General features: G+C 41.7%; 2 protein-coding genes across 5 annotated transcripts; one reads left to right on the plus strand and one right to left on the minus strand.

Moving 5' to 3' along the window:
• Positions 1 to 489: 489 nt before the first annotated feature.
• Positions 490 to 13,302, minus strand: nup58 (nucleoporin 58). Of its 4 annotated transcripts, XM_062379466.1 has the most exons (14): positions 12,912 to 13,302; positions 12,328 to 12,524; positions 11,758 to 11,790; positions 11,393 to 11,668; positions 10,983 to 11,145; positions 10,788 to 10,853; positions 10,384 to 10,558; positions 9,693 to 9,772; positions 9,415 to 9,533; positions 9,027 to 9,109; positions 8,604 to 8,805; positions 3,333 to 3,416; positions 2,598 to 2,696; positions 490 to 2,166 (listed from the first exon to the last, which is right to left on the minus strand). In XM_062379466.1, exons 1-14 carry the CDS (start codon positions 12,989 to 12,991, stop codon positions 1,997 to 1,999), a joined length of 1,827 nt encoding a protein of 608 aa, XP_062235450.1. In that variant the 5' UTR covers positions 12,992 to 13,302; the 3' UTR covers positions 490 to 1,996. The 4 variants fall into 4 exon arrangements, with proteins under 4 accessions (XP_062235450.1, XP_062235451.1, XP_062235452.1 ...); XM_062379467.1 differs by lacking the exon at positions 3,333 to 3,416; XM_062379468.1 differs by lacking the exon at positions 2,598 to 2,696.
• An 801-nt stretch (positions 13,303 to 14,103) lies between these two features.
• On the plus strand, positions 14,104 to 23,797 carry mtmr6 (myotubularin related protein 6). The gene is made up of 15 exons (XM_062379615.1): positions 14,104 to 14,328; positions 16,358 to 16,489; positions 17,116 to 17,278; positions 17,413 to 17,570; positions 18,263 to 18,391; positions 19,153 to 19,287; positions 19,458 to 19,590; positions 19,675 to 19,784; positions 19,912 to 20,037; positions 20,957 to 21,006; positions 21,319 to 21,412; positions 21,532 to 21,638; positions 22,328 to 22,462; positions 22,589 to 22,715; positions 23,148 to 23,797. The coding sequence occupies exons 1-15, from the start codon at positions 14,305 to 14,307 to the stop codon at positions 23,502 to 23,504; spliced, it is 1,980 nt and encodes a 659-aa protein (XP_062235599.1). The 5' UTR covers positions 14,104 to 14,304; the 3' UTR covers positions 23,505 to 23,797.
• Positions 23,798 to 24,562: the final 765 nt, after the last annotated feature.

Here is a 24,562-nt window from a genome sequence, read left to right on the forward strand (position 1 = left end):
TATAAATTTCTTTAACACTGCTTTTGACATTTTCACCAATTCTCCAGGGGAATAATCCACAGATCTTGATTAAAGTGTCGGTAATATTGTGCAACTGGATTGAATTTATGGGGACAATCGGGCCTTGGCAGAGGCATCCACTATTGAGTACTATTCTAGTTATTCTAAAAAAAAAACAATCGGGCAGTTCTTGAAAAGACCAGTATACACAGATGTTCCAGGTCCCTTTCCCCACTCAAACCATTCTAAACAGACGTCTGTGTACCCAGAGTCCAGGTCTGTCTAAGGTTTCTTGCTCTGTAACGTGACTCGAGATCATGTTATAATTTGGCTCTATATAAACAAGAATCAACTGAATTAGATTTTTACAAATTGTTGAGCTGGAATACACACTCTTACTATACATTGAGTTTATGAAACATACTCTACTAGTTGTCTAAGAGGTTTCTTTGTGCAAGGCCAAGGAAAATAAAGTAGATGCAGGCAACGTTGACATAGTTCATTATCTGTTATGAGTCTTTATTGTCAAATTAAAGTTGAACCGTTTGCGAACCCAGAGACACACATTTGGACAAACACATTGACATTCTGCGTCCACACATTTATTGAAGTGATGCCGTAAACGTCATATTGAAGATTTTATTATTAAACAGCTTCTTGAAAATACAGGTTTACACAGACTGATTAGAACAACTACCAGTATTTGGTATCAGAAAAGACTTGGACAGTTTAAAAAAGCAGATTAACCGCCACACAACCACAACAGAAGTCGAGCAACTACGATGGACACACATGCACATTCACACAATCACTGTCAGGTCACATACACCGGCAAGTGCAAACTTGTTCTAGCATGTCTATAAACGTAGTCGCTTGTGTAGAATCTGCTCGTGAAAATCCCTTTTAGATTCAGCTGACTTAACATCTTCCGGGAGCCGTGTAATACAAACAGCGCGGTTTCCTCTCCCGACTTCTTACAGTGGTACACAGGGAAAACAGAATGTGTCTCAAAAGTAATGAAACAATTATATGGATGGAGTCTAGAGAAAAACAAACAACACAGGTTATGTGGACTAGATCCCGAGGTGGTAGCCCCCCCCCCCTTTTTTTTTACCCCATCTCCAATGTCTCTTTCTCAACCTGGTACAAAAATAAAACTGTGCTTCCCCCAAAAAACCCACCCTCGACCTTCTCCTGTGGCTTAAAAAACTATCCAGAATCAGATAACCCCCACTGACCCCAGCTCTGCTGTTCTTAACCAATACCCTATGACCTTCTTCTCCTCACAACTTATCTTACCCTTCCTTGGACAAGACTTGGGCCAAGTCGTCATTTGAAAGGCGTTTCAGTGCAGGTCTCCAGTTGATAGAATGTTTTCGCACTGTCCCTCTCGAAGCGCAAAAAGCGTATCCATCCTTGTATAATGTTGAGACTAAAGCAATTCCTCACAGAGCTGATGGGACGTGTATTTGACCCAACTCTGTGTGCGGCTGGCAACCCAAAAAGCATAGCAGTGCTCCAGATCATTAAGTTTTGAGGTGATCCAACTCTGCAACTCATATTTACATTCATGGAGTCGCTATTCTCAACCTTTCCAAAGACATCTACCGCATTGACCCAGAGTAACTGAATATATAAAGGCCCAAGTAACTGACAAAAAACTGAGAGGACATGTTAATATGGGCAGCCTTTTGTATAGATACTGGAATTTGGAATAATACTCAATTAAATCGAATCAATGTAGAACAGTGGGCCATACACAACAGTGTGAGAGCGAAAGATGACACAAGCTGGTCAAGGTGATTTTATGATCCTGTGTTGCTGTTCGATGCTATGTTCAATCAAGTCCCTGATGATTCATCAGATTTACATTTTCTTTGACTGCTGTTTCTATGAGGACTATTGTATGATTGTATGCTTTTTGGGAGACCAGGCTTTACACTGTGCAAACCCCAAGCTGGTCAGTTGCAGGGCTTCTCTCTGTCTTTCCCTGCTCCTATCTCTTGCCTCTTTTATTACCAGCAGGGGGCTTCTTGAGCTGGAGAAGCGGCCCTCCCGTGCCGAAGCCTGCGGCCGGTGGGTTCGACACGCCGAAGGTCAGGCCGGCTGAGGGGTTGAGGCCGGGGTTACTGAAGTTGAAGCCTGAGGTGCTGCTGCTGCCAAAGCCTAGGAAAGCAGAGACACACATCAGAGGACAGATACAATGTAAGAGAAGTTAAAACAATGGAGCAAACAATTGATAAAGAATACCCAGGGTGCTACAGAGATTCTAGTACTTTTGCTAAGTTGTGTACAGATTTTGTCCATCTGGTGTGAAACCCCGCATCCTAAACTTTCAACTAGGAAACTGCCAGCACACTCAAAGGATGGCGCTGCTGGCTTCTCACAGCAGAAAAACTATAAATAGTAGAGTGGTAGTACATTGTTTTGAAGCTGAGGATTAATTTAGTTTATATAGGAAGCATGTCCAATTTCTTCTAAGTGACATATGCTTAGAGAAATATAACAACTTAGGAGGTAGACTAGTGAAGTCTGTTCCGACTCTGTCATTTCTGGGGGTCTGGGTATGAAGGGGGGTAGATACAGTTTGTATGTACCTGCACTCAGACTGCCTCCTGTGGGCTTACTGGTGGAGGAGAAGGCAAAAGAAGAACCCCCAGTCCCCACCCCACCAAATCCTGGCCCACCACCAAAACCTGTGGGGAAAAGTAATACGGGTGTAAGTCGTGTGGGCCTGACACACTGGAAACGAACACAAGCAGTAGCGCCTCAGAGGGGGAACACAGGCAGGTATTAGCACACACGCACGCAAAAACAAATGCCACAGCCTGATCAATAACAGCACCATTCACACAGCCTGGCTTCTGACAGGGACACTGCAGTGTGACCCATAGAGCACTGCATGGCAAAGCAAAGGTCAGAGGGAGAGGGGGAAAAACAGGGTTTTCATACCAGCCACAAGAGAACACACCAACTATTGTGTGCGTTCAGACCACTTGTTCCCACACTGTCAAGTGGATTTGCCATATGTTTGAGTATACACACATTTGTTTTAGAATAACACGACAGATTATTCTTTTTCAGCCAAATGACTGTTCCACCCAATTAGTCACATGTGAATGTAAACAGTGACATGTTTTTTTGTTTTTTTTTCTTGTGGTGTGAACGCACTTGGCTACCATTGATTGTAACACACACGCACACATACACGTTACAAAATAACACAAAGGCTCTATCAATAATACCTGTCTGACATTGGATAGTAGGGTGTGTAAGGAGAGGGCAAAGTTAAAGGGAACATTCATTAAAAAACAAAAGAACTGAGGTAATACCTCCAAGGGTAGAAGAGCCCAAGCTACTGCCCACTGCCGAGGCAAAGGGGTTTCCAAACCCTGCCCCCAAGGGTGCCTGGGTCCCTAAGGCACGGAGAGAGAGCATATCCTTTACTCCTCTGAATGTGTTGTGTGTGAGGTCAATTGTGTTCCTCCTCTCCTCTGACACAAAATATTTGGCAGGAACGATCACCATGGCAAAAAAAAAAACACAATTCGTAACTTGATTTACTGTCTCTTGAAACTGACTTATTTTTTCACATTGTAAAAAAGCTTACCTCTAAAAAAATAAATAATTAAGGAATCCCAATAAAGCAGGGTTTTAAGAATAGGTTTGTTATTTGAATACCTCAAAGAAACTATTTGCAGTAGATGTAAAACATTTAGCCACCGTGGCATGGCTGTGTTTGCTAAGCAAATGTAATCCCATATATACATCATTACCACAGTGTATTTGCAGAATCACGCAATGCACAATGCTTTCACGAATATATGCCCTTTAAAAATATTGTCTAGACTACTATCCCTGGTATTGCAGTGCAGTTAGTATTGCTGACAGACTGGAAATAAAAAGTTGCTGCTAGTTCTTTCACTCAGAAACTTGTCTTTTTTTTCTCTGCAATTACTTTTTCTTTTTGTACAATCAAATGTCCAATTAGTCTGCATTGTAACATCAACTTGAGTCGAAAAAGAAACAAGGACAAACGTTTCTTTGTTTAAAAATGGATTTATTGTCAATTTAATATGCAAGTCCACTTACATTAAAACACAAACAAACAGTTTTGAACAGGATTGATTGTTAATTGCTAACTGCTACTGCATTAGACAAGTTTCAAAAAATTTAAGAATTTCTGAGAGTGAATGAACTAGCATACACCGAAAAAAAAAATCACACAACTGTTGAATATAGTTTGAAAAGGCACACCATATTATATATTAACTATACTGCATCAACAGGCATTGGTTATATAGGTTCAAACACATTCATCTACAAGTAAAAGCACTCAAGAGTTAGATAAGAGCTGTGGATTTGGCATCTGTACCTGCCTCTCTGTGAAATCATCAAAATAAATTAAACTTATTGATATGTTAGTTTGCCTGTGGAGGTTAATATGGGCCATTCGTCCGACAGGATCACACCAACCTTTGTGGTTTGTGTTTGTTTAAATACTTTCAGTGTATTCATAGACATTCTTTGAGATATAAAAATGACAGAGACAACACCTTGGATAAATGCGCACATGCTTACAGGCTGCAAATACATTGATTAAGTCGGACGTAGGTGAGGTGACTGTTTAACGAAGTAGTGTCGTCTTCAGGTAAACATCAATTAAGGTGTAGCTTGGCACACAACACGTCACAAGAGACTAACCTACTTCCCCACCCTAACATTTAAAACCTCTAACATGAGTCGTAGCTCCACATGTAGAAAAACCACTGCAAAAAAGGCATAATGTAAGCATCTGATCGTCAAAAAGGAGAGAAACATTCCAAACAGTAATAGCCAACCATTCAAAAGACCAGACCGTCTGGATCTTAACGTCACATTGAGCCCATTCTGGTGACCTGCTCTGCCGAAGCTCAACACACACACTAAAAAAAGAAGAAAAATACCCTATAAGCCATTAATGATTCTCTGGTTTCAGTATAACTCACGTTAAGTTGAGCACTGTAGGCAAATTGTGGCGCCAGTACTCAAGAAAGTAATAAAATCACATTGTAATTCCTTCATTTACAACCTGCTGTTGTAATGGCATTCGAGAAAATACAACTGTAAGCATTTGAATGCTGTACATGTTACTGAGAGAGATTGAGAGGATATCTACTAATACCTTAAAGGCCCAACCAGCTTTGACAGACCAATAACTATATCATATAAATCATTACTATTATGGTTGTAGTGTCAAGTGTGAATGTAGAGATTTGGAAGACAATACGTTAACACCCACGAAAGTCAAAGTTTCTGGGCAACTCTGCAATTCAGCTAACAGACATCCAGCTCAGTCGGAAACTATTTCTCAATCCCACATAACTTGTTTAACAGAGGACTAGAATGTCCAAAGCAGGTGTTTTATTAGGAGAGTATCGCCACATGAGTTGCAGCAATACACAGACGAGTGAACGCTAGCCGTCACTTTTTATTCAAAATTGGAAGGGGGGGGGGGGGGGGGGGAATTCATATTTGAACTGAAGGAGGATGCATTGTGATCCAGCAGAGGGCGCTCACTATCAGCATGACAGGTTACGTGCGCTCTTGATTAGGAGAGTAAGGCAGTTATGTTGCATTGTTTTGTTACAGAAATGGAGGATGCTAGCAAGCAGAGCCCTAGAGAGAAATTAACAAATGTTGATGAACCACATTTCTCTGTCCTCGCTCCTGTGTGCCAAAATCTCTCATCAGAATAATCTACATGAAGCAACGCTGTGTCCTTTCGACATCAAACAGTGCAACAATAATGAGATGAGGAAATTCAATCTGACCACGCCCCGTCTGTTTCATTTGACATCAATGGATCTCACTGGCACTGACGGACCACTGTGAGCAGCAAACATCTCTCTCTAAAAAATACCAGACTACCTCACCTCAACTACAAACACTTCCATCTCGCCAAAGTAAGTACAAAGTACCTCCACCTTGGATAAATACCTGAAATTACACCTTGTGAACAGCACTTTTAAGCCTTTTCAGTGAACTTATTGGAAATATAAAACGAACCAGCCCGGTTAAACTTGACAGTAGCCCTTATGTGAAACAGCTTAAATCAAGTAACAGTGGACAAGCAAACCAACACAATGGTGAGATAATACAGATTCTTCATTTTGTACATGAAGCTTAAATGATCAACTTCTGAGCTTTGTTCACAACACTTGATTATATAAAAAAAAAAAAATTGTGTATCCAGTGACAAAGAGATGGGCTAATCTTTAAAATGTTGTCAGTCTCACTTCCACGAGATTAAGTATGTGTGCAGGAATGGAAAAACATTTGTTTCAATTTTCATTTCAGGCAATTAAATAGTTTCTGTCCTGAGTCTTTTGGCACCTTTCAGCTTATGTCTGATGAGAGACAGACTTCAAACAAGCTTTTGGCTGCACAATCATCCACCGCGCTGACAAATACAACGGTCACACGAGAAAAACAGCTTGAAGTAAAGCTGCGTGGTTAGTGTTTTATGTGCTTTGATACTTGCCACTCTGCCGTACCAAGTATAAGCTACAGAAATTTACAAAAATAAATAGGTAATAAATACTGAAGAGACTAAGACATCCACTTGTGATCAGTACAGATTTGCCGTTACCAGCATTGGAAATGCCTCCGATACGGCAGAAAAATCTACATACTATCCGATACCATCTACTTAAAGTAGATAATTTTTTCCCAGATAATACTGCAATTTGCCTTCATTGGAAATCTGAAATTTGTACTTGGCATCAGCTCTCAGCAAAGGTGTCATTATCCAGGTATCAAAATCAGTATCAGAGATAAAAATGGCATCGGAATATCTCTAGTGATCATTCTTTTATGAGTCAAATATTAGAGAATAAAACACTCTTTGGCAATAGGGATTATAACTTATGCTAAATATTGACAGTGAATCTGGATCTTCTTTGTGAAGAGCCTTGTGTGTGCAATCTATGGTTAAGCAATGGATGTAAAGAGTATTCCCATTCTTACTCAGCACTCAGCACTTGCACCAAAATGCTAATTCAGAATAGCGTCTGAATGTCCTGCAACGTGATCAAATGTATTTCAATGCTGTAATGCTATTACACATTTTTTTATGTGGGGAAAACCTGTTTTTGCTTCTGAGCAAATTTTCAGACAATTGTCAAAAGAATGAAGGAGAAATTTGCAGTTTTAGCGAAAATTATTAAACTATGCCGCCTTTGTAACCTGAACCAATTACAATATTGCTTTCAAAGTTTTACCAAACATCATTCAAAGTTTACCAAAAAAACAACATTAGAAACATACTAATATACAGAGTCGCTTCAAAACGGGTGCCCTGATATGCCAATGAAATAGCATTCAAATCAGAGCCTACAAAAAAGGCTGAAAATGTGTTCAGCACATCAATGATGTGGACAACAACCATCATGGACACTACTTTACTGAACCAAGTCATTTGTTAAATGTTTAGGTAAAAGTGTATTTGTGTACCACTGTGTGCTGATGTGGCGGAAACTATAAGGTCATAACATTAGTGTGTAGGGCTCATCTACATACTCTGTGGGATTGTACCCATCCCCAAACAAACCTGTAAAACACAGGAGGCAGCGAATCATACTGCTCAGTCGTCGTCTTTATGCTGGATATTAATACTGTGTTGAATAAACTATTCATATAGATTTGATCTGAGCCTGGACCCATATGGTAATAACGAGAGAAGCTTGAGCTTCTATGAAATGTGGCGTCACAATCTTTATATTAGCTCTGTATTAGAAACATGTTTGGGAATCAGTGAAGAAAACTGATGCCACTTGGCAACATTCAATTGGAGACTCCTTACTTAAGAGCCACATTACAATAAATTGATCATTTAAACATTAACTGATCACCCGACATTCTTTTTCAAAGAAACTGTCCAATTCAACTACATAACTTCCTTCACCGATTCGACTCATTTCAATCAAAACAGACACATCTCGACTCAATGAGATACAGAAGATCTAATAAATAACTTAGATTCAAGTTAATAAAATAGAGATAGTTGGACTCTCTCTTGTACTGTTTAACTTCCTCGATAATTTCAGCCTCATATCTCACATCCCATTAGAGAGTTCACGGAGACAAAGGGAGGAAACCGGTGAAGGGATTTGCTGTATTATCAGGGTATGTATGACATTCGTTGTCTGGATGTTCAGGTTTCATACCAACACTGCCAGACACTGGTATTGAATTCACAATGTGGCCATCTATACAATGTCAATGTGTTACTGTAAGGCGCACTACACAGACAGGCCTAACAGTCAGAGACAATATGGTAAGGCAGCACAAGGGTTTTCTGCTGGAGTTTAGCGACAGATTTCTCTCATCTCTCTCGCTCTCCCTCTTTTCTTTCACTGGAGAAAGTACAGACACTATCTTTGTACCAGCTAAGGCTTTTTTGTTTTTAATTTCCTGTTATCATTCGTCTGTGCCCTTCTGACGTTTTTTGTTCCCAAAATCTTCTGTCCTCTCCAATATTGTTTTTTTCCCCTCCTCTCTCTCCTTCATACTTCTTTACAAGGTGAAGCTGAGAACTTTCTAGAACTTGAAGGCAGTCAGACCTGTAGTTGGCTGCTGTTGCTGGGTCAACGTGGCTGCCATCGCAACCGCTGCGGCGTTGGGCACACTGGAGAATGGGGTGGGCCCGGTTGTGACTCGCGGCGTGCTCTGCCACTTCCTGTTGGAGGCCCGTTTGGACTCGAAGACGTCTGTGGAGTCTTCCAGGAAGGCCCGGCGGAAGGAGAGGTACTGATGCTTCAAGATCTACAATGTGAAATATGACAGAGGATAAAAGAAAAAAGTAAGTTAAACAACATTATACTACCATGACACTGGGTTTGGAATCTGGAAAATTTAACAGAATTTTGTACAAGATAATCACATTTTACTCAACTTAAAGTTGATGAACATGAACGCCTTTGCATTCTGCGTCAGTAAACTAATTTTAAAACAATTTCAGACAAAGCTGGGGGTAGAGAACTGACCTTGACATTTTCATGAACTGACTGGAGCTGGGCAGCCTGAGCAACAAATGTCTGGTACAACTTCTGCATGGCCAAGGTCAAGTCTGGAAAGAAAACATCCCAAAATATCACTATCTGTGACTACATTAGTTTTAAATTGAAAAGTTAGTAAAAAAGAGCAAGAAATAATGATCTGCAAGAACCACTAACTGTAAGTCAATGGCAATGTAGTTCGATCAGAGTTTAACTTGGAAATTAAACACAACTTAACATTAAATAAAATGCAAATGTCCTCTCATCACTCTTTTCCCTTTTGTTATGAGACTTAATTGCAGCACCTAATGTTGACTGCCATTCAACCCTCCTAGGCTGGTCTGAATCCAGGTCACCTTGAGAAAACCCTGCTTACCCTGAGGGGTGATGTGGGAGCCACTGCTCTGCGTCGTCAGGTGGTTTTCTAGCTCCTCTATCTGCTGGCGGTACTGTTGCAACTGCACCTCGAACTGTTCAACCAGACTGCGGAAATAACTACACACAAGACAAAATTTGAATTAACGCAGAAGATCAAATTCGGTCAAATCCAAAAGTTTTCCATCAAAACAGAGTCAAACGTAAAAAGGTTTGAATACATAAATCCATCTGATTGCACTATTCCTAAACCCCTTTTGATTTTCTTGGTTTACTTACTCAGAAGGTGCAGTATTTTCATGTTGAAGTCCAGGGGGAGTCTTTTGTGTCCGCAGTGCTATGTCAGCATTTTTCAGCTCCTTCAGAAGAAAGGAAAAGAGCAAATGATAAAATTTCTGTAACTATGGACTCTGTATAACCTCAGGATTTATTTTCTAGATCCCTTTCTACATTTCAGGTCATGGTGGGAAAACAGCACACAGTTGACCACCTAAACAATTACAGCTCTCTCAAAGAATTAGATTTTTCTGTAGCTATAACCTTTAGGGAAATACCACATATATCCATTCAGGTATAGAACTGGAGCAAATTCAGTGAATTCTATTTATACTTTGAGTGAAAATATTTAACGGAATGTAGACACAGTTTAAAATAGAAATCAAGTATTGTATTTGGGCAGAAACAGCTTGCTGACGTAATCTGGGTTTCTGCAGGTTTCAATTAGTAAAAATCAAGAGTTTTTGAGTGTAACGTTGACCTATGACAAGTACAACAGATGAAGAAATATCAGAGTCCTCCAATTATTTACATTTCCTCATAATTGAAGATAAGTTGAAATAGCCTAACCTTCCTGCAAAGCTGCTAAAGTAAACCACTGGCACGAACCACCAACGCCTCACATGGAATTGTATTGTGTGGGAAACACTGACATCTCCCACTTAGACTTGAGATTGACATGTACGGTTTGTACCTGCGCCGTCTCCAGCTTCAACTTGTCGATGGCCAGAGCTTGGCGCTGCAGACCACTGGCGTTGACAGAGAGAAGCTGTTTGAGACTCTTGATGTCATCCTGGACTTTCGAGAGGCCCTTAGATGACATCCTGCTGATGTCCTCCTGAACCTGTTTCTGCTCTTTCACAAATTTTCTATAGAAAGAAATATAAAGACCATTAGAAAAATACTAAGACAACAGAAAACCTATTTTCCAGTTATACATCACCAGGGCACTACCAGCACATGTTTAGAATTTAATCAAATGTGAATGATGGGTTTTGCAAATCCATGTGCCAGCACTTGGAAAAACACATGGGCACAGGAAGAAGTCATCAACCATGTCTGCATTGAAGCAATAAATGCACACGCAGCAACACTTACTGGAAATTGTCCACATCCTGACAAATGACTGGGGGCAAATTTTCATCTTTTAGAGCTTTACTGTCCCTGAGGGAGAGAGGAAATGTTTTTCAGGATAGGAAGCAATTAAATGCCTCTCAGAAAACAAACAGCTGGTAACATCTTTTTTATACTACTGTACAGTCGATCAAGCATTTCCATTAGAATAATGCTTACTGTGCGTTGGCTCCAGACGATGAATCACTTTTATTCTCTGATGAAGTGCTGAAGTCGACTCCTCCCAGGCCAAGGCTTGGGGCAGGGGCCACTGATACAGCTGTGGAGGTTGCTAATAGAGAACCTAACGTCAAGCTGCCTCCTCCAAGTGTCTGTCCCAAACCTACAAAACCAAGCGAACACCTTATATTAAAGACAGACTTCGGTAAAGACAGTTGAGTTACTATCAAAACCACTGCAGCTACATGTCCTCAAAGTTCTATGTTAAGGTCCCAAAAAACGTTTCTTGGCTGCATTCACAAAACTACAAAAACATTTAAGGATGAGCTTCAGTATGAAAATTAGCTTTGCAAAAAACTTTCATTTAAATGATATGCATTTTCTCGTTTTGCCAGCTTTCTGCATCTCACCCATAGAGCCTGTGTTGGAGAAGAGCCCCCCGCCCAGTGATGGGCCTGTTAAGGCTGCAGTGGTGGTTGTTGTGGCTGCACCAAGACCGAGGGTGAAGGCTGTGGCTGCAGGCTGCTGCGGAGCCATGGATGTCAGGACTGACCCAAACGTTAAACCTGCCCCAGCAGGGGCTGACGAGGGCGCGGAGGCGGTGAGTGAGAATGGTGTTGCTGAGGCGGTGGGTTTGTTGAAACCTAGGCTAAAGCCTGTGGGGGCAACAGAGGTGGCTGGAGCACCTAGGAGAAGTGTAGAGGTACAAATTAAGTATAACTTAGTTAACTTTCAAATTTCCTAATGCTCAAACATCTCAGAAACACAAACATACCTAATGTAAGGCCTGTGTTGGGTGCAGCAGTGCCTGAAGGGGAACAAGAACACATTATGAGATAAGGCTGCAGGTGCTATAGTACAAGGAATCTTTTCAAGGATTATGTTGCTGATGATGTCTTTGACCCGTTCAGGCTCAGTATTTTCATCCATCCTGATTGATCTGGGGTCAGCGCTAAGTAGAGGTCTGAACACAGGCAAGTGTGTCCTAAATGTGTCCATGTGACCGCATTCAGAGTTGGTCTAGAACCTCCACTCAAAAAATAATGAACAACTAGACGTGAACCTGTGGATTTGGATAATCGCTGCAACCCATGTTACTATTCATTGATTTGTTGGATGACATAAACACAACAGCCCCTTCTTTGTAGACCTGTGTGCTGCACATGCATTCATTCATTCAGCCTCCCCTGACCCCACACTTTCTCCCACAACACTTAAACATCAAACATATCGAAATTATCAGATTGAATTGGTTTGGTCTTCGGGAAAACCAACGACAGGTCTGATTATTTGCACACAGTGAGATCTGATCCCGAGCGGTGGCAGGAAATGTCTATTTTCATACCAGGTGCGAACTGGGCCTGTGTCATGGTGTTAGTTTGGGCAGGCGTGTTGAACGACAGCCCTCCTGCGGGCTTCTGAGCGAAGAGGCTGCCGCCCAGGCCCTGAGATTGGGTGGTGTTGGCTGTGGCGGCCTGGGGAGCTGCCGCTGCGCCGAGAGCGCTCCCGAAGGAGAAGCCACCGGTGCTGGCTGCAGGTGCACTGGACGGGAGGAAAGACAGGGAACTTATTTACAGGGTATCAGAATAAAACATAGCAGGGAGGAATCGTCTATCATTGGATTGATGACACAAAGAGAAATACAATTTATTGACAAACCACTTTAGTGATGGAGCTTGTAAATTGCCACCGCATGAGGATTTGAGCTTAAGAGACATTTGGGAACTCAAAACAGTTGATTTGAAGAGCACCTACTGTTTACGATATGCATTGGGATAGAAATAGAACAAACTAAATGAGAATCGGTGACGTGTTATTCAACAAACAGTCACGCAACTTGAAGAGAAACAAGACTTCACAAACAAACACCGGTTTAGTCCGCCTCTGGGCAGAGCTAGCTAAGTATGCTAACTGACAACATGTCATCACCTGGTTACTGCTCCGAAGGCGAACCCCCCGCCCGCGGTGGCTGGAGCCAGGGTCCCCGATGCAAAGTTGAAGCCGGACATTGTTTATTTCACATTAATCACCGAGCAGCTTATCTGGACTTCAGCCTTTAGCCGATGATGATCCAGCATCACAGCTAACACGCTAGTTAGCCATGCGTGACACCGGCGTAAGAGACGAATCTGAGGTTTAATCTAGACTCGGAACATAACAACAGGAACACGGAGGGGTTTAAAACTGAAGTCCACTTTGTTTCCGCTCTTCTTTTCTTCTGCTTTAGCTCTGTTTAGTTGCCAGACGTCACAGTTCGAATCCTCGCGTGCTGCTTCTTTTCCTATTGCCCGCCTGGTGGTATTTCCCTCAATGCTGTTGCATTTCGGGTAAACTTTCCTCCGACTACATTAACCGTCGTCCATGTCGCTTGTTTCCGCGTCGCGTGATTTACATCCGATCTCTAGTACTTCCTGATGTTCACGGCAACTTACTTACGATAGAGGCACACACATTGCTTCCGGTACTACTTTCAAATTAAAATTAATAAAAATATGTGACGTACGAAAATATGGTATTTATAATATATACATGTATTGGAGTAATATCAAGATTGGTATTGTTGTTAACTCAGAATCTCTATGTCGTTAGTTTTTGTACTTTTTGTCATCACTGTAAAAAAATATATATATTTACACTCCATATGCTGCTGATTATCCTTTTTGTGTTTTTCAGAACATTTATTTTAAACGTTCAAACTGAACTAAATGTTTTCTATAAATACTTGATTGCTATGTGTTTTCTTTTAATAATAAGAATAAGAATATGAAGAATAAACTTCATTTCTATAGGCCTTTTCACAGTTACAAGGTGCTTTACAAGTAAAAAATATGAATAAATTAACAAACGATTTCATTTATTGTCACTACTGTTTTTTAAATCATATCCTACATTATGCAAGACTGGATACAAAACAAAATAGGGCGCGAGGCAACACATACATTATTTCTTATTTACTCAAGTACCTTAACACTTACATATTGTGAAATATACTGCTATTTAATCAATGCAAGGTTATTCATATTTACTTGTACAAAACAGTTTATGTATTTGCAACCTTAGTCATCTCAATGCACTAACTTTTATTTTTGAAACCCCACACCTCACACGCTGACGTGAGCACCGGGACCTTTACGCGGATGGAGGAGTGACAATAATTGACAAAATAAACACAGAACCGTGTGTCTGCGAAAAAGTCCGGGCGGTATCGCGCTGCACCTTCAGCTGCCGCGTTCCCAAATGAACGACTCTGCACCGGAGGTTGTCGCCTGAAGCTCTCGGTGTCTCCGCCGCTGTCGTTGTTTCTCACTCGCGGGGGAAAGAAATGGAGCACATCCGGACGCCGAAGGTAGCTAACGTCTCCAGCTAATCGCGAATGGACGGGATTACAGTCAGCTGCTCGGCCTTGTCTGCTTAATGCGGGGAAGGAGGATGTTTGCGATGTGTGTCGTGTCGGTGACGTGATCACCTGATAGCATTGTTCAGACGACATGTGTGTCTGTGAATGTGTGTGTGTGTTAGCCTGGTAGCTAGCAGGTGTCGCCCGCAGCTCAGACGTGACGTGCATGGATGAGCTGTTTGTTTTCCCTCTGCAGCGCTTCCTGTTAATCAGTCAGTGCATCCAGAGTGAGGAAACACCAGCGGGCTGCATGCAAGCTTAATGTCAAATACATTCATTCATTTTACTATCTGTTGTTATCCTAGACATAATCAAAACAACCAAGGGCTATGTTTCTTCTTCTTCTTCTTCTTCTTCTTCTTCTTCTTCTTCTTCTTCTTCTCTTAGTTTACTGACAGATCACAAACAATTTAAGGTGCAAACTGATTATTCACCCTTTTTTCGACTGGCTCAGCCAAATCACATGAGCATCACTTCCTGAACTCCAAAGTGAGGCCAAACAAGCTCCAGAGCAAACCGGAGGCCTCGCTGAGCATCCCCAGAGAAGTCCCCGATCCAAAGTTGAAGCCGGACATTCTTATTTCAAGAGGCGCACATGGCCACATATTTTGTCAAATATAGGATAACAACAATTTCTTCAGTATAAATTAATTTCTCCCTTATTACTTCTGATGCCTGGACCTTGAGTATTGGCTAATACTAATTACCGATCCGTTACGAGTACATTTACAAAGTATTAACTTGTGTGACATATGTTAACAGCTGTTTGCCAGTGATCCTGTGTGTGGAAGTGATGATTGTTTTATGACCTGGCTCAGGTCAAACCCTTTAAACAAATACAATCAGAGCAAGATTGACGTAGAACTCCTTTCGTTACGTAGTTTTACAGTTTAACTACAAGAGAACACAAATGGATAAATCTAGGAATTCACAATAATAACTAGTTACAATCACTTTTTTTAAACCTTAAAAAAGCAGTTCCAAATGAGTTTGATTGTTCACTGACTCGGAATAGACAGAATGATTTCGCTTTATTTCCCACTCCTCACCCGGATGTTTGTTCTTGCTCTATATGAAACTTCAGTGTGCGAGGATGATCTGTGTGGAACTGACGCAGCATAAATTGCCAGAAAATAGACCCAGTAAAGCTGGACTGTAGATCCGTTAAAAAGATTTGGGAGTCATTTAAAACCAGTGTTCGTCTCCAATGTTCAGCAAGAAAACTAAAAAAATATCAAGAATTCAGTGTTTTGTGTATCTGTTACAGTGGCCTCTCCTCTGGTTCCGGGATCATGGGTAATATGGGCTTCTCTGCAGGAAAACCACTTTATCGCTCAAAACACATAGATCAATGTAATTAATCACCACATGTGACTGCAGAGGGAGCTGTTGCTTTTAAAAAAAGATAATGAACAGACATAATGTCCTTCTGATTCAGTCAAACTCGCTCCTCAACTTCCTAATGAGAAGAGCCGGCTCAAGCGTTTCATCATATCTAAGAGGAACCGGGAAATGGAAACCAAGGAGAGGATGTATGTCTCAACAACTGAACTCTCCCTGTGATGAATCATGCTATTGGACAGTTTGCAGCCTCAGCTACAAACAGTTCAAATACCTCCGCCCAATGTTTTTTTAGAGTGAGGGTTACTGTTAACAACCAGTATACTTTCTTCAATGAGAGAACTTGTTCTGATGCCTTTGAGAAGTGAAACGGACTGCACATGTCCATGAAGAGTATTTTCTAACAGTTTCTCAGAGTATATTTCATGTTGGGATCTTGTAAAGGCCTAAGATATTTATCTAGAGGGCTGATGATAATTGGAAAGCTTTCTCTTTAAATGTAACTTGTGTGTTTTAACTTTTAAAACAATTATTGCTAAAGTATGATGTTCAAAACTACCGGGCCGATAATTTTTCTGCCTTTTTAAGGAAGTTGCAAAAGTCGCTAATTGTTAATGATTTGCGGTTGTTCTTGCAGGTGGAGCAGGTGCGGCTGTTGGAGCGTTTCAGCAACAAATCCACGAGCGGCACCCTGTACCTCACAGCTACACATCTCATCTTCGTGGAGAGCAGCTCTAACAACTCAACCTCGGCCGGACAGGAGATCTGGGTGAGTAGATCTCAACATATTATTTGTGTAAACCCACATTAGCAGGATTTCTGCTGTGTAATTTTGCCAGTAGTTTCCCAGAAACTTTTTTTTTACCTTAATCTGCAGCTACTTTAATCTGTTTCTGATCTCATGAAAGACACTGTGTATAGCACTGAAATACATGCAAGTTGTGTGTCGGTGTGTTGGGCAAACAGGTGGAAGTATGCAACATTGTCTGTTGTAAGAGCAAGTTGGGTAGAGGTTCAAAACCTCATTCGACAGTAGCAAGATGCCTTGGGAAGCTCCTGTGCGTGCATGGGAAGTTTGAGTGTGTTAATCGCATCCACCTGAAAGAGGATTACTGTTCTAGCCCCATGAGAGCTGGGTTATCCATGACTGACTGCAACATGTCAAAAGGGCATCCTGATTTGCTGGTGATCACCTCTTTTTTATGGCACAATGGCAAAACACTGGCAGTTAGTGAATGAATTAGAACAACCTTAAGATTATTGGGAACAGTGATAATAGCGCTTTCATTTCTACTAATCGTCTGCTATAATTGTCTAGTAATCCAGTCAAATAATTGGAGGCAGATCCGCAATCCACTGAAAGTAATGAACTCTCTCTCTCTGTCTTCCCTGTAGATTTTGCATCACCATATAGCCTCTGTGGAGAAGCTGTCCCTCACCACCACAGGCTGCCCGCTGGTCATCCAGTGTCGTAACTTCAGATTGGTGCATTTCGTGATACAGAGAGAGCGAGACTGCCACGATGTCTACAGCTCGCTCCTGCGTCTTCTACGGCCTGGTGCGTGTCAGTGTGTCTGTCTGTGTTCCAATGTTTGTTGCTGTCCTTGCCCCATCCTGTCTTATAATGTTTAATATGTCAACACACTACATTATGAAAGCACTCATCTTCTGGTTGTCTTCTCCTCCACACAGTGTCCTACCCGGAGCTCTACGCTTTCTCCTACAACCCAAAACAGAATGACCAACAGAGAGAAGAGGGATGGCAGCTCATCGACCTGAGGGCAGAGTATGAGAGGATGGGTGTCCCCTGTGACCAGTGGCAGCTCACCGACGTCAACAGAGACTACAAGGTGGGCAGTCGGCTATAAGTTGTAAACCATCAGGTTAGTAGTAATAGGTTAAGTAATAATTAACATTTTATTAGCTTTAGCAAGGAAGAATTTAGGAATTATTGACTTTCTTCATCCCCACAGGGAAATTCAGTTTTCTTTCGCAATCGGTTTAAGCAGCAGTGACTGAGACCCCGTTTAGACCTGGAATCCATCGCGACTGATCGGATCCACAAGTGGTTAGCGCTAAGAGTTTCTCAGCATGAAATGTTGCCTGTAATTTAAGGGGGTTCGGGCTACACTCTTGGAAATCCCAGCTTCTTTGCCGCTATAAAAACAGTATCGGCGGCATTTCTGATGCTGGTAGGTTGTAATCAGCTGGGGTGGAATGGCAACCCACCCAAATACACATGCTACATATAGAGCGGGGAAGTGAGATCCAATCCCATGCAGTCATATGAGATGCAGGTTGAGTGTGTAAACAGACGATCTCTGCGCTGTCCACTTTGGATCAGATCAGACAGTGACCCACATCCTTCCTAATCAGAACGAACAGATCCACACCATAGTGGAGGTCAGTGAAAGGACATACATACGTAGGAACTAACAAAGTTAGAGTGACAAAGCTGACCAACCAGGAGACGTCGCTCAACATCTCTCTGTGTCCCTTTGTGTGACTGTAATTGTGATGTTTTCGTGTCTGGTTATTCCAGGTGTGTGAGACGTATCCACGAGACCTGTATGTTCCCATCGCAGCCAGTAAGCCTATCATTGTGGGGAGTTCCAAGTTCAGAAGCAAAGGACGCTTTCCTGTACTCACATACTTCTACCAGGAGAAAAAGGTATATTATATCTGCCATATTTTTTATTCATATGTTTGCTTGTTGTCTTAGTTTAGAGAGAATGTGAAAACTGCTGCTCAGGGTGTAGCAAGTAGGGTATCATTTGGCTCTGCATGAATGTTGGAGGGTCATGACAAAAATAATTTGAATCTCTGTTTGAAACTGATTGAAATTCAGAGAAATTTTCTTTTACAAAAAAAGTGCCTGAGGGAACTGATGAACACACAACATGACTAATATTGAGCCCTGAAAAAGCAAAACCGTATCAAACACATTTTCCAGCACTTAACCACAACATGATTTATTCATTTTAAAATAACAATGATAAGAATTCTCAACTTGTTGCCACGATCGCACACAGACACATTATGACTCCTAATATTCCAGGTTTCTGTCCTGCCCATATTATGAGGGACTTTCTTTAAAGTATCGACTTTGTCTGCACTTAATCACTGTGGTTTATAAAGACTGAGTACAATCACAGCCTTTGTACTGTACCTCAAAATGGCTAGGTGGTAGTTATCGATTACCCTTTAATGATCGGAAAGCTCCAACACGACAAAAAAAGTAGCTGTTAAGTTGCTGTAGACGTTTGGATTCCTTTTCAATTTAGTCAACACAAGCTCAAGTCGTTAAATTATCGATGATACATAAAGGGAAGAAATGAATGTGATCCAATGATCAGTGTTGGCTTATTATTTAGCTGCAGTATTTTGTACAATCCCCGGTTCTGATTGGTATGGACTTGTTCAAACTGACAGGCAGCAGTGTGTCGATGCAGCCAGCCTCTCTCTGGCTTCAGTGCACGATGCTTGGAGGACGAGAGCCTGCTGCAGGTCATCAGCAAAGCCAACCACAACAGCCGATTCGTCTACGTCATGGATACTAGGCCGAAGGTAAGGTGTTGACAGCCAAACAAAGACCCCCGGAATAACCTGTCCAAGGTTCATAAAACCGCGTCATGGTTTGTTGTTGTTCTGTTTCTATAAGCATGAACAAATGAATATCTGTTCACAGGAGTCTTGCGATTATTCTTTTTTTTTTAACTGTACTTTCCTTCCTGCAGTTGAATGCGCTCGCTAACCGAGCAGCGGGTAAAGGCTACGAGAACGAAGACAACTACTCCAACATCCGCTTCCAGTTTGTTGGCATCGAAAACATCCATGTCATGAGAACCAGCCTGCAGAAACTGATAGAAGGTTGAACACGTTACCAAACAGACAAAGTGCAAATAAAAGGGTAACTGGTTAATCTGACGGTTTCTTTCGGTTTGTGCCTCTCAGTGATTGGGAATCGCTCTCTCTCCATGAGTGACTACTTGGTTGGCCTGGAAAGTTGCGGCTGGCTGCGGCACATCAAGGCCATTGTAGACGCCGCCATTTTTCTTACCAAGGTAACTTTCACCGGCCCATTTCCACTTGTCCATCATAGTAATTTACAGCCAAAGATTGCTCCCTGTTCCTTTTAGATGAAAAATCGCTGTCAGAATATTAACTGTCTGTCTTCACTGTCGATCCCAGGCGGTGACGGTGGAAGGAGCCAGTATATTGGTTCATTGTTCAGACGGGTGGGACAGAACAGCCCAAGTCTGCTCTTTGGGAGCATTGCTCATGGACCCTTACTACCGTACCATCAAGGGCTTCATGGTACAACACACACACACACACACACACACACACACACACACACACACACACACACACACACACACACACACACACACACACACACACACACACACACACACACACACACACACACACACACACACACACACACACACACACACACACACACACACACACACACACACACACACACACACACACACACACACACACACACACACACACACACACACACACACACACACACACACACACACACACATTTTGTTCCATGAAAATAGAAAAACAGCCCTAATTTGTTATTTATTATTCATGACATTATACTGAAACGATAATCTTAACTCTGATCAATCACTTTGTCGGGGGAGAAAAAATGAATGCCCCACTGCCCTTCCTGAGTAATAGCTAATTACTATTTTTTAGGTTGGACATTGCCCAAATTTAACCTTTTCATTGAACAGATTTTGCTTTATGAGAAATCATTGTACGGTATTTTTATATGCATTTTCTTTGAGAGCCCGTGCCCTTCGTAGCACTCATCTGTCATGTACAATGAGCAGAGGAGAAATCAGTATACGGGGAGGGGCCCTAACCCACCCTAACCCACCCTGATAAAACATCAGTTGATGTTTTATCAGGGTGGGGTCATCATGGCTTTATTCACAAAACAAAGACCCTTGGAATCTGCTGAGAGGCTCTCAAGCTTCATGAGACCATGAATTTTAAGTCCCTGAGCGATACTCGTAAAACCCTAACTCACAGCTGATCTTTAAGATGAACACATTTGTTAATTCAATCTTCTACATACATGTCTGCTCATCCATTAATCATTACACAAACGCAGAATTTCCATTACAAACCACAGAGTGTAATTTAAATGTCCGCTCGATGTTTATTTTTTGCGTCATACTTGATCTTCCTTTGCATTTTTTTGCAGGTACTGATAGAGAAAGACTGGATCTCCTTTGGTCACAAGTTTGCAGACAGGTGAGCTTTGAACTGGTTCACCGTAGAGATCTAGCTAAATTTCAGATCTAGAGCAAACTCCAGCAGGATTATAATCATAGTCACCCCATTTTATTTTCATTCGATATTCCACTTATCTATGTTCTCGCTTCCTCATCACTTGCCTCTTCTCAGAGAAGACTGCTCAAAACAGCTAATAAAACATAAAATAAATTAGTAATAGTTCTATATTTTTGTTACTGCTGTAGCGCTACAGAATTATGAATAAGATCTTTGCAAAATAAATGTTAATCATCTAACCCTTATATTTATTGATTATTATTGCTATTGTAGGTGTGATCAGTTGGATGGCGATCCAAAGGAGGTTTCTCCGATCTTCACTCAGTTCCTTGAATGTGTCTGGCAGCTAATGGAACAGGTCCCACAGGTTTGTGCTTTGAATGAGCTGTATTGTATTGTAAAGCTTAAGTCAATGTACAGTATGACCCTAATTCGTCATGCAGTAATTAAATGTTTTTAACATGTTTATACAAAATGTGTACTCAGGCATTCGAGTTTAGCGAGTGGTTCCTGCTGCAGATCCATGAACACGTCCATTCCTGTCAATATGGAAACTTCCTTGGCAACAATCAGCGGCAGAGGGAGGAGCTGCAGTGAGTCCAACATGCACACATTTGTGTCAAGGTTTTGTTTCATGCGTTGATTGGTTATTTCGCACGCAACAACATAATCTACAATTATAAAAGGGCGAGAATATTTACGATCTTAAAGTGAAGATCTACAGACGGATCCAGGACCATGATCTATACAGATACTCCTAGTTGAAGTGGTGAAGGCAAACATAAGCAGAATAAAAAGTTGATCTGGGTCAAACCTACAAAACAAACCTCCGTTCAAACATGTCAATAAATGTCTATCTGTCTTATCTCAAAGAAATCAAACAACCACCAACCTCAACTTGGTAAATCAAATATTATCTGTTCATTTAAAGAATGGTCTCATTGTCCTATGTCAGTAGCATTCTAATGCTGTACCAGCCTTTAACAAACATTCCTGGTTTTGTTGGTTGATTGAAAGTGTGATAGATGATATTTCCACATTCCAATCTCTAACCACGTCGTCTAATCTGCTGCATGTTATCAGGCTACCAAAAAAGATTAATGTAACAAATGGTTTTAAATCCACATAAGGTAGTTTTGATGAGAAAAGTCTTTATATTCACTCATGTATATACTTTCTGTGTTTGATCTCATATTTAACCTCAGTTTTGTGGTTCTAAACATTCACTTTGTTTGATGGTGTTCAAATGTCTTGTTTGTCTCTTAAATGTTTTGTGCTCAAGGCTCAGGGAGCGGACGCACTCGCTGTGGGCCTTTCTAATGAGCGAAAAACAGAACTACTTGAATCCGTTCTACAGCCCTGCATACTCTGAGCTGCACCCTGTGCTGGAGCCTTCGACCCTGCCTTACCATTTCAAGTCAGTGCGGCCTTCCTCACCTTCCCGGCTGTTACATATGAATAGTCCTGCACTTTGATTGTCCCCTCGCATTCTATGAATGGAGTCTTATCTATATGTTTTATTGTGTGCGCCTGCGTTTCCAAGGTTCTGGAGGAACATGTACCACCAGTTCGATCGCTCCATGCACCCACGTCAGTCTATCCTCAAAACCATTCTGACTCTGAGGGAGAACAGTCGCAAAGCCGAGAGCACAATGCAAGCACTGGAGAGCGTGAGTTCACAAAAAATGTTGTTCTCTGAAGCCCATATTCAGATTTTATCATTTTGCATGAACACTGTGGATAAATAGGCAACTGTTTATACCTCCGGCAGGGCAGTCCCCTTATAAGGCCAAAGTTAAATTCACTAGGTCCAGTAATTTGGATCTGCACCAAAGAGACAATTAGATGTTGTCCTGAGGTAGAACAATTACACCCACATGATCTTAGTTACCACACATCATGTTTACTTTACAGAAGCATTTTTAGTTCAGGTTCATTCGAATGAAAACCCATCTGCATTACCATCACAACATTTGTATTAAATTTTGAAACATATTTAAATATTTAACTGTTAATTTTCAATTGAAATATGCTGTAATATTCAGAGAATGTGTTGTTTTACTCGCATGGATTTGTTTTCCTACTCCTCTGTCTCTCTTCAGAGGCTTCAACAGCTCGGCGTGACCCCAGTCGCGACCTCTGAGCCCCCTGTGGCTCCCCCCACCAGGGACCAGCACTCCAACTCCCTCCCTCCGCGTCCAGACTCCCTCATCCTGGGGGCACCCATCAACCACAAAGAGGTGCAGCGGCGGGCTGAGGAGGACGAGCAGGAGGAGGAAGAGGTGGGCGAGGAGGCCACGGAGAGCACCAACACAGAGCGGACTGTTGAGGGCAGCAGTGGCAACGATAGCAGGAAGCACAGCTATGGGGAGCTGGAAGGGACATTCAGCAGCGAGCTGTCCAAGGAAGAGCCGGCCGTTGTCAGTCTGGAGTTTGGTGTGGCACGCATGACCTGCTGAGAGCGAACGGGGGGCTGCTGTGGGATACTGAGGGACAGGCGTGGCTTGGCAAAAGTGTGTGCATGTCAAGGGGAAGCTGTTGCTCTGTATGCGATTTTGTGTTGATTACGCAGGGGTCCTGAATTGGCCAAGTGAATGAAGTCGTACGTCCTTGTAGTCTAAATCTCTATGGAAAGCCTCATCATTGTCACATATTGCACCTATTGGAAAAAAGGCTTCTTTTTTTTTATTAATGTTTAAAAGCACTATGAGGAGGAAATGAATAGAGAGGAGAATAAATTCATCTGAAAAATTGTCTGCTTCTAGTTTGTTTTTATAATCAAAATTATATTCCTATCAACGTGTCACACTACGCAAGATGAAAATACACACAGACACTTTTTGGGCACCAGAAATATTTAATTTCATTTGATTCCAAAGGCTTGAGTCCAAACTAATCTGAATGTTGCTAGTGACCTGAGCTCATCTGGCTCAGATTGGACAAACAATTTAAATATTCTAGTAAATAATGCTGAAACAAAAATTGTGTCTCCACTGCTGTATCTGTATCTGGCTCAACTGCAGTTTGATTTGTGTTTTAAGTCGTCAGCTGCCAGCTTGCTTAATTGACAGTAAATCTTTTACAATGGACCAGGGTCCAGCTGTCATCTGTCGCCCTCATTGATCATTTAATCCTATTTTACCTATCGCATTGATCAGATAATCTCTCTTCCTAACGCGCATTGATCCCAAAATCTTATCGGTCACCGTCTCTGCCATGTCGTTGATTTATGCTTTATGGCAGCTGACCATGATCGGGGGGGGGGGCACTGTCTCATACACACACCCACTCACACACAACAGACAAGGCCTTAGGTCATGAGTTGGCTTGTCAAATAAAAGACATGATTTGCTGGACTGTTTTTAAGTTCTCGGATACGTTTTTGAAAGCTTAGCTCAGCAATAACCCCACACAGCAAATATATCACACTAAGTGTATCTGCATAAACTATAATCTATAGGGTATTATCTAATATCATCTATAGTTTTTGCCATGTCTTGGAGCAATACATCATGGG

The sequence above is a fragment of the Platichthys flesus genome, chromosome 21, assembly GCF_949316205.1.
Source record: "Platichthys flesus chromosome 21, fPlaFle2.1, whole genome shotgun sequence".
Taxonomy (NCBI): domain Eukaryota; kingdom Metazoa; phylum Chordata; class Actinopteri; order Pleuronectiformes; family Pleuronectidae; genus Platichthys; species Platichthys flesus.